At 46.8% G+C, this 8,882-nt stretch overlaps 1 protein-coding gene across 7 annotated transcripts in view; it reads right to left on the reverse strand.

The window, feature by feature from the left end:
- Window positions 1-8,677, reverse strand: part of MOV10 (Mov10 RNA helicase) — a 29,311-nt gene extending 20,634 nt beyond the window's left edge. For 3 of the 7 annotated variants that reach the window (XM_012466588.2, XM_012466593.3, XM_064372702.1), the window contains exons 1-2: window positions 8,389-8,459; window positions 8,069-8,270 (exon numbers count right to left, since the gene is read on the reverse strand). In XM_012466588.2, coding sequence (XP_012322011.2) covers window positions 8,069-8,205 — 137 coding nt within the window. In that variant the 5' untranslated portion in view covers window positions 8,206-8,270; window positions 8,389-8,459. The other 4 variants (XM_012466589.2, XM_012466587.2, XM_012466590.2 and 1 more) reach the window with 2 other exon arrangements.
- Between the last annotated feature and the right edge of the window lie 205 nt (window positions 8,678-8,882).

Below are 8,882 nucleotides of genomic sequence, written 5' to 3' on the forward strand. Positions count from 1 at the left end.
GTTACCCAGGCTGGAGTGCAATGGCGCGATCTCGGCTCACCGCAACCTCCACCTCCTGGGTTCAAGCAATTCTCCTGCCTCAGCCTCCTGAGTAGCTGGGATTACAGGCATGCGCCACCATGCCCAGCTAATTTTTTGTATTTTTTTAGTAGAGATGGGGTTTCACCATGTTGACCAGGATGGTCTCAATCTCTTGACCTCGTGATCCACCCGCCTCGGCCTCCCAAAGTGCTGGGATTACAGGCGTGAGCCACCGTGCCTGGCCAGGACTGTGCAGTTTTGACAGCCGCCAGTCTTCCTACCTCTTTCACACTGCTGCTGAAGTTAATTATTGGAAGGACACCTGATCATTTCATTCCTTGGCTCCATACCTTCTGCTGCCTCTAAGATAAAAGCTCAACTTTTTAACAGTGTGCAACTTCCAACTGTAAGGCTGGTCGCCTCACCGGGGGCTCGGACAACCACCCCCCCATCCCGGGAGCTAGGACACCCCCTGCCCCGCCCCGGGAGCTCGGACACATCCACCCCACTTGCACAGCCTAACCCTCCCTTAAAGAACCCCGCCAAAATGAAAAAGAAGTCTTGTAACTCTACCCAATAGCAGTCGAGTCTTGTATGCAAACGAAGTCTTGTAGCTCTACCCAATAGCAGTGAGTCTTGTAAAACTACCCAATGGCACTCAAACCCTGCCTACCTGCCAATAGCAAGCTTGCCTTGCCCACACCCTGCTCTCCCACAACCAATCGAACGCCTCCACTCCCTATAAAACCCCACCTCTGAGAGGAGTCCGTGCGACTTCTCTGGGCCCTCCTGTCGGACCGCAGAACCTCGCCCAGGAGCCGAATAAATTCTTCACATTGGATCTTCTTGTGCTGGCCTCAGTTTCTTCATTTTAAACTCGGCAAGAACCTAACAACCCTTACACCAACGTTTTTATCTATTTTCTCTACCTTCAACTTAGCATCATTCCAAAACCACACCCTTCCAAAGCTTTGTACTCCTCACCCCCAATGATCTCAAGGCAGCTCAGATCTCTTTCCCGACTTTGCCTTGCACTGTTCCCTGGTACTTCCTCCTTTATTACAGCATTCAACTCCAAAGTCAATCTGTATATCCTTCAGAGGCAGCGATCTGATGAATTGGTTTTTGAATCCCAGAAAGGGTCTGCCATGGAGTTGGCAGTCATCATGGTAGATGGCACATGATTTTGCTGAATTTTAAATAAAATGAAAACCACATATTACATGATGCTTTCATTGACAACTGGCCTAAATAAAAAGACCTTGACTCTAAAAAAAAAAAAAATTATTATAGTATAATATTGGGGGAAAAAAATCCCAACAATGTGTTAGAGGTCCATACCAGATTCTTCGGAGTGATTCCCATCATGTAGTTGAGACAGGAAGACATGGATAATGTGAATAACATGTTTTACTATTATTATTATTATTATTTTTGAGACAGAGTCTTGCTGTTGCCCAGGCTGGAATGCAATAGCACAATCTTGGCACGCTGCACCTCCACCTCCTGGGTTCAAGTAGTTCTCCTGCCTCAGCTTCCCAAGTAGCTATAATGACAGGCTCCCACAACCATGCCCGGCTAATTTTTTGTATTTTTAGTAGAGACGGCGTTTCGCTATGTTGGCCACGTTGGTCTAAAACCCCTGACCTCAGGTGATCCACCACGCCTGGCCAAACATGATTCCTTTAAAAAAAAAAAATGACTAAAAAAATACCTTGATTGATATCAAGAGTTACCTAAGTATAGGGTGGAATGTGGAAATGGAGGTGAGATGTCGATAAGGGGAGGGGTCCACAATAAAAATGATATGTGATAATGATCCCACGTGTGTAAGCTTATGTAGGTGTGATATAAGCATGCATCCATAAAGAGATAAATAAGCCAGATGCAGTAGCTCATGCCTGTAATCCCAGCACTTTGGGAGGCTGAGGTGGGTGGATCACTTGAGGTTGGGAGTTCAAGACCAGCCTGGCCAGTATGGTGAAACCACATCTCTACTAAAAATACAAAAATCAGCCAGGCATGGTGGTGCACTGCATGCCTGTAATCCCAGCTACTTGGGAGGCTGAGGCAGAAGAACTGCTTGAACCTGGGAGGCGGAAGTTTCAGTGAGCTGAGATCGCATCACTGCACTCCAGCCTGGGCAACAGAGCGAGATTAAAAAAAAATAAAAAGGATAAATGAAAAGGTGGCCACCAAAATATCTTTAAAACATTTAAATAGGCCGGGCACAGTGGCTCACGCCTGTAATCCCAGCACTTTGGGAGGCCAAGGTGAGTGGATCACCTGAAGTCAGGGGTTCGAGACCAACCTAGCCAACATCGTGAAACCCCATCTCTACTAAAAATATAAAAAATTAGCCGGGTGTGGTGGCACATGTCTGTAATCTCAGCTACTTGGGAGGCTGAGGCAGGGGAATGCCTTGAACCTGGGAGACAAAGGTTGCAGTGAGCCGAGATCACGCCATTGCACTCCAGCCTGGGTGATGGAGCGAGACTCCATTTCTTCCCTCCAAAAAACCCACAAAATCAAACATTTAAACAAGTATCTAACATAAAACATTAAAGCCCTTAATTCCCTTGCTTCCAACTACTTGCTTAAACCCACTATTTGAGGTATGTTTTTACTGACTTTTTTCTATGCATATAAAACACAATAATGAGATGATATATGCTATACATACTATTCTGTAGCGGGTGTTTTTACTATCATGGGTGTTCTCCCGTAACAATGCTTTACAGAGCTACCATGCCCTTTTGAATGGCTATAAAAGATAGTACACATGAATGCATCATGGTGTGTTTTTTTCTGTAGTGATAAACAAGCTGCCTGAAATTTCTGGCTATTCCAAATGTTACAATAACTAACCTTGCACAAAAACACTTGTACTTGTAGGCAGGACTAATGGGATAAATTCCTTAAAGTAGAACTTCTGGGTCAAAGAGAATGAACCTTCACACCTTTGATAAGTTCTGCCAAATTGTCCTTTAAACAGGTTGTATAAATTCATGTTCTCACTAACAAGAGTTTGAAAATGCCCTTTTCCCAAGGCTCTAACATCAGAACTTTTCAACATTCTAAATTTTTGACAATTTGATTACAAAAAAAGTTATTGTTTTTAACTGTGCATTTCTTTGATCACCAATATAGTCAAGGATCTTTCCTTCTTTTACTAGTCATTTGTATTTCTTCTGAGCTACCTTGTCATACCCTTTGCTCATTCTTCCAGGTCCCAATTAACTGTTCTCCCTACCTTTCTACCACAGACCACCCGCTATATCTGCAGAATTGTCATCAAACACGAATTTGATCTTGTTTTCCCAATTTGCAATTCCACAGTCCACAGAATTAAGTCTTTAATTTGGCACACTCAAGATCCTCCATAGTAACAATGATAATGCAAATACAGTAACAATAGAAAACATTTCCTGAATGCATTATCTCATTCATTCCTCAAAACAACCCTTCGAGGTAGTAATTAATATCATCCCACTTTAGAGAAAAAGAAATTGAGGTATACATCCTCACCCACATTTGGCCTCTTGTCAATCCATCCTTATTTCAGCCATTCTCAGCGACTTGTATCACTGTGCCCCTCTGCAGACTTCTGCTCTGTGGACATCCTTAGCCTGCACTGCCCTGCCTTAAGCCGCCCCTGCTGTTTGTTGGGTGAACAATGGCTAATCTTTTTAGACCCAGTTCAGGAAAGGCCAAAAGCTAGAGGAATGGTATTTCAGAACATATGATCAGATTTGGAAGTGATATTAGAGAGACATCTAGTTTCATGTTCCACAGACTATGAATTGCAACTCTCATTAGTGGGTCAAGGCCAGGATTTTTATAAAATTGAAATAAAACAGAACAAAAAATATCAGGGAGCAGGGAGTGAAACTATGTATTGTTTCAAGGGCAGTTATTGTTTTGTGAAGGTTGTGTATGCTAGATCCCAAAGTAAAATGTGTTTTTTTTTATTGTGGGTAGAGGTCCAACCATCAAGCCACTCTCCATGCCAGAAGCCAGAATGATCTTTATAAATCTGATTATGTCTGTCTCTTACTTTGAATTTTTCTGTGTTTTCCTATTTCCATTAAGATTAAAGACAAAACAAAACACCTCACAATGCGGACCCACAGCCCCGCTGGCCTCCTGTTCTTCCGAGGTCATTCCCAAGCCTTTGAAGGTGCTGTTCCCTCTGCCTGAACACTCGCTCCTTGCCCCTTACATCTGCGAAGTCCCATTAATCCTTCAAGATTCTGCTCAAATATCACTTTCCCCAAGAAACCTCCGCCTAGGTTTCTTGATCTAGTCTAGGTTGCTAGACTAGGTCAGATCTCCAAATTATATACTCTCAATGCATATTGGACTTTTCCTTATAAGCACTCATCACAACCGTAGTTAAACGATATCTAACTGCTGCCTCCTTCCTTAGTCAGTTGGGTTCCTTCTGTGTACTTCTAGCAACTCACTTTGCTTTGCCATTCACAGGAGCCGCTCAGTCAGTGCTTGCAGAAGAATGAGTCTCCTGTGCAAAGTAAGAATCATCTTCTCTCAGAAACCTTTCGCGACTTCTGTCCTTACCCTATACAATGAACTCCTCATCATCATTGTACTGAGGAATACCATTTACAAAGCCAGTGTAATATGTTAGCTACACAAATGCTTTGCCTAGATAGCTCATTTTGGTTTCTCACAACCCTGAGAGAAAGGCATTATTTTACATACTCTTACAGTTGGGGAAATGGAAGATTTAGAGAGTTCTTCACAGTTATATGCAACCACTAAATGGCAGGGCTATCTAACCACCATTACTAACACCTATACTACTGTATTACATTTGTTTGTCTACACATATCTGCTGCTCCCGATTAGATTATATTCTTTGGAGGCAGGGACCAAGGCACAAGCACATAGTAGAGCCTCATTAAATATATTTGCTTAATGAATAAAGACGGATGGGAAAAGGCAAGAGTTCAGAGCAGAGCACTTTATAACATCATAAAGTAACCTAGTTGGAGGGACCTATCCCCTCCCAGGGTAGGCATCTCCTAGAATTTCTAGAGCGTGACTTGCTACACCCCCTGCTATGTAGCCCTTTCTCTTGTTAGTTAACTCTAGTTACTAGTTCAGTTAAATTCTGTAAGCATTTATTGAGCATCTACTACATACAAAGCTCTATGCTGGGGACTGAAGACAGATGTAAACCTGACTAATGGTAGAGGATCTGAGTGTTTGGTACCAGGGGAAGATGGCCATGTGCCATAAAGGCAGAGCATAATGCAGCCATAACACCAGGCTATACCCAAGGTGTAAAGAAAGACCCATGAGAGCCCAGAGAAAAAGCAATTAATTCCTATTGGAAAATGAGGGTTGACTTCACAGCATTCCAGCCTGGCTTTTTTTTTTTTTTTGAGATGGAGTCTTGCTTTGTTGCCCAGGCTGGAGTGCAGTGGTATGATCTCAGCTCACTGCAGCCTCTGCCCCCTGGGTTCAAGCAATTCTCCTGCCTCAGTCTCCCGAGTAGCTGGGATTACAGGAGTACGCTACCATGCCTGGCCTTTTTTTTCCTGTATTTTTAATAAGACAGGGTTTCAGCATGTTGGCCAGGCTGGTCTCAGACTCCCGGCCTCAAGTGATCTACCTGCCTCAGCCTGTAAGTGCTGGGATTACAGGCATGAGCCACTGCGCCCAGCCCAGCCTAGTTTTAAAGGATGTGTAGGCAAGTTCCTTAATCTGAACATAAATTTCCCCAACATGGTGAGAGTACAGAATGGGGATAGTTGATGAAACCTACTTTTGTCTTCTGGAGTGACACAGGAGTATAATCCTCTCCATGTTAAAACTCCAAAATAGTCAAGGATAATTATCTTGTCCTGTCTGATATTTCTATTTTTGAGACAAACATTTCTCTCTTTCACTGGGTCTCAGGATAGAATATGAACCCACATAGAAGGCCTTTCCTCCTCCTCCATGTACCAAAATTTTATCTATCTTTCAAGGCCAAGGTCAATGCCACCTTCTCCATCACATCCCCTAACAATTACAGAGGAGTGGTATCTTATTTGCATAAACACAATTGTATACAGTAAAAATTACTTCGGAAAATGCCTACATTCACCCATAACGTACAGTGTATATGGCCTTCTGTATGCTATCTAACACAACCAGTTCTCTCCAGTGCTAAAACATACTATGTACCTTCGGTTTAGAGCTGACAAAGACTCTCCTCGATCAAACTTTTGTTAGGTTCTCCTGAGCCCTCTTCTTGACTAGCCCTTGACCTTGGCTCCCCAAACCCTTCAGTCTTAGGCACACCTAGGTCAGTTTTACAAGGAATCTTATAGTCATTTTAGTGAGACTCCTCACCCTTCATGCATGATCACACTTGATATCCGATCAAGTTCCTCATTCCCGCCTTTGATGTACAAGTCCTTGGTCTGCCTTTAACAACAATCTTGTTAGGTCAGGTGAGCAAAAATCCTCCCATTCTTGATGGCTCCTCTAAGTAATTTTCTATATATCGATCCCCTTACTCTGTTCATTGGTCATAAATCCCCACCTGTCTTTGCTGTATTTGGAATTGAGCTCCATCTCTCTTCCCTATTGCAACAGCCCTATTACCATATAGCCTTGAGTCAAGTCTTCCTTACCGTTTACCATTTTAACCAATTACTTTTTCCTTAACAGAGCCGAAAGAAGTAGATGTCTTGTTTCACAGCCTTGTTGTACTCTGTGGACGTAGGTGAATTCACATACCTGAAGTGTTGATACAATGTGACGTGAATGCTTGCTCTTTCCTCCAGCATTTTTCTTATCATCCCTAGTATAATCCTCCATTTTACCATGTACTATAGTGTTTTGTGTACATGTATGTTGCATGCATATCATAGCCTCTGCTGCTCCTCTGGGATTGTGTTTTTCATCTTAAGAGTCCCCATAGTGACCAGCATGGTGACATAAAACAGAGCCTCATCATCTTTAACCCTTCTTCAGATGTTGTTCAAACCTGTTAATATCCCTCTCAAAATGTGATATCCATTAGTGAAAACAATATTCCGGACACGATATGATCACTATGGAGAGTCTCTACCCTCTCCCCTACCCCAAATCACACTTCTATTAGCTCGATCTTAGACTTCAGCCGTTTTAGTAGCCACATCTCACCCATACTGGCCCTTCGGTCTGTGAAAACCCAAGGTCTTTTTCGGGAGGTCTGCTATTAAGCCCAGATTCCCACTACCTTATGTTTATTTGTACAAGTCTTTACGTTTACCCTTGTTAAACTGTTTCTTGGTTTTCCACGCAAGGCAGAAGCCTGTTGATATACGTGTTTTTGAAGTGCAATTCTGTGGTCTGACAGAAGACTCTTTGATTTTCACTTGGGTGGTAACAGGAAAAGGAGACCAAGCAGCCTTCAGCGCAGGGTGAAAGGGAGCCTCCGGAAGGCTGGCCCTGTCTCCATGGAGAAGCCACAGGTGCTAATGGAGGTTTGGTACCTACGTAGTTGTGCCCTTTTCTTCTTTCCAGAGCTTCTCCCTTCTACCCTGGGCCTCTTCAGCTCTCCCAATAGCGGACCCCCGAGGCAGCAGCGCCTCAACAAGGTGGCAGAGGTCCCCGTAAAGCCCGCGCCTGGGCTCGCAGCCCCCAACAGGCTGCTTTTTCCCCGCGCTCCCGCGATGCCTGGGCCCCCTCTGGAGGCTCCCCTCCCCCACCGGGAGAGCTGTCCTCCAGCCCCCGCGAGCGGCGCGTGGACTCGGGACCCGGCCCCCGGCCCTGCGTTCCGGCCGCCGGAGGCGCGGGCAGCCCAGGAGGCTCTCCGCGGGGACTTGGCGCAGGGGCCCAGCTCGGGCAGAACGGGCGGGCTCCGGGCGGCGCTGGCGGGGCGTGGGCGAGGCGCGGGAGGGGAGGTCTGCGCCGCCCCAGGACTGGCCTGAGCCGCTGGGGGAGCTGCGTCCCTCTGCGCCCCGGGGCGGGAAAGGTGGCCCCCGCGCGGGGGTCGTGGCAGCAAGCTGGGCCCGCGATTCAGGGCCGGGAGTGGGCCGGCCCGTACCTGATCTTGAAGTCGCGGTTATAAATGGTCCGCAGCCGCTCGCGATCTGTCTCCATGTCCAGTCCCCGAACGACCAGGAAACTCTCGAAACACTGGCCCGCCTCCCGGAGCTGCCGGCAGCTGAACTTACTGGGCATCGCGGCGGCGGCTGCGGCCCAGGCAGGAGGGTCCGCGGAAATGAAACTGAAAGTCGGCGCTGCAGCTGGAAGTTGGCGGCCCTGAGATGAGGGTGCAGCAGAGGGGAAGCCCCCTAACTCTGACCCCTGATCCTGCGGGCTCCCTTCTCCCCACCAGGCTTCTCTCCTACGTTCTTTTCTTACCTGAGTCTTCCCTTCGGTTTCTCCGTCCTATCCCCTCCCCCTCTTCGCATTAACTCTTTCCTAAAGCGTCTGACCCCTCCCTCAGGGCCCTCCCCTTACCCCAAGCTCCCTCCCCTGGCTCCTAGCCAGTATCAGAACGTGGCTACCGCTTGGGGCCGTCTGAACAGCCCGGGAGGACCTCCGAGCCTCCGGTAGGGCCACTCGCACGCCCACCCTCTAGAGCCTTGGGACTCAGTGGAAAGCAGAAGAGCAAAGGGCAGGACTGGGACCTAGGTCGGCTGCAGCTGGACTGGGACCTAGGTCGGCTGCAGCTGGACTGGGGAAGCTCATCCAGCGCCTCCCCCAGCCTTCCAGGGACAGAAACCCGTGGAAGCGGGCGACACGCCCCCTCCCCCATTTTCCCTTCTTGGGCTTTCAGACGCACGTAGTTGGCACAAGAGTCAAAGAAGTTTAGGGAAAAGAACCCAGTGTCTCTGAGATAAAGGTGTGTACGT

The sequence above is a fragment of the Aotus nancymaae genome, unplaced genomic scaffold, assembly GCF_030222135.1.
Source record: "Aotus nancymaae isolate 86718 unplaced genomic scaffold, 86718_ANA_hifiasm-v0.15.2.pri h1tg000007l, whole genome shotgun sequence".
NCBI classification, from domain to species: domain Eukaryota; kingdom Metazoa; phylum Chordata; class Mammalia; order Primates; family Aotidae; genus Aotus; species Aotus nancymaae.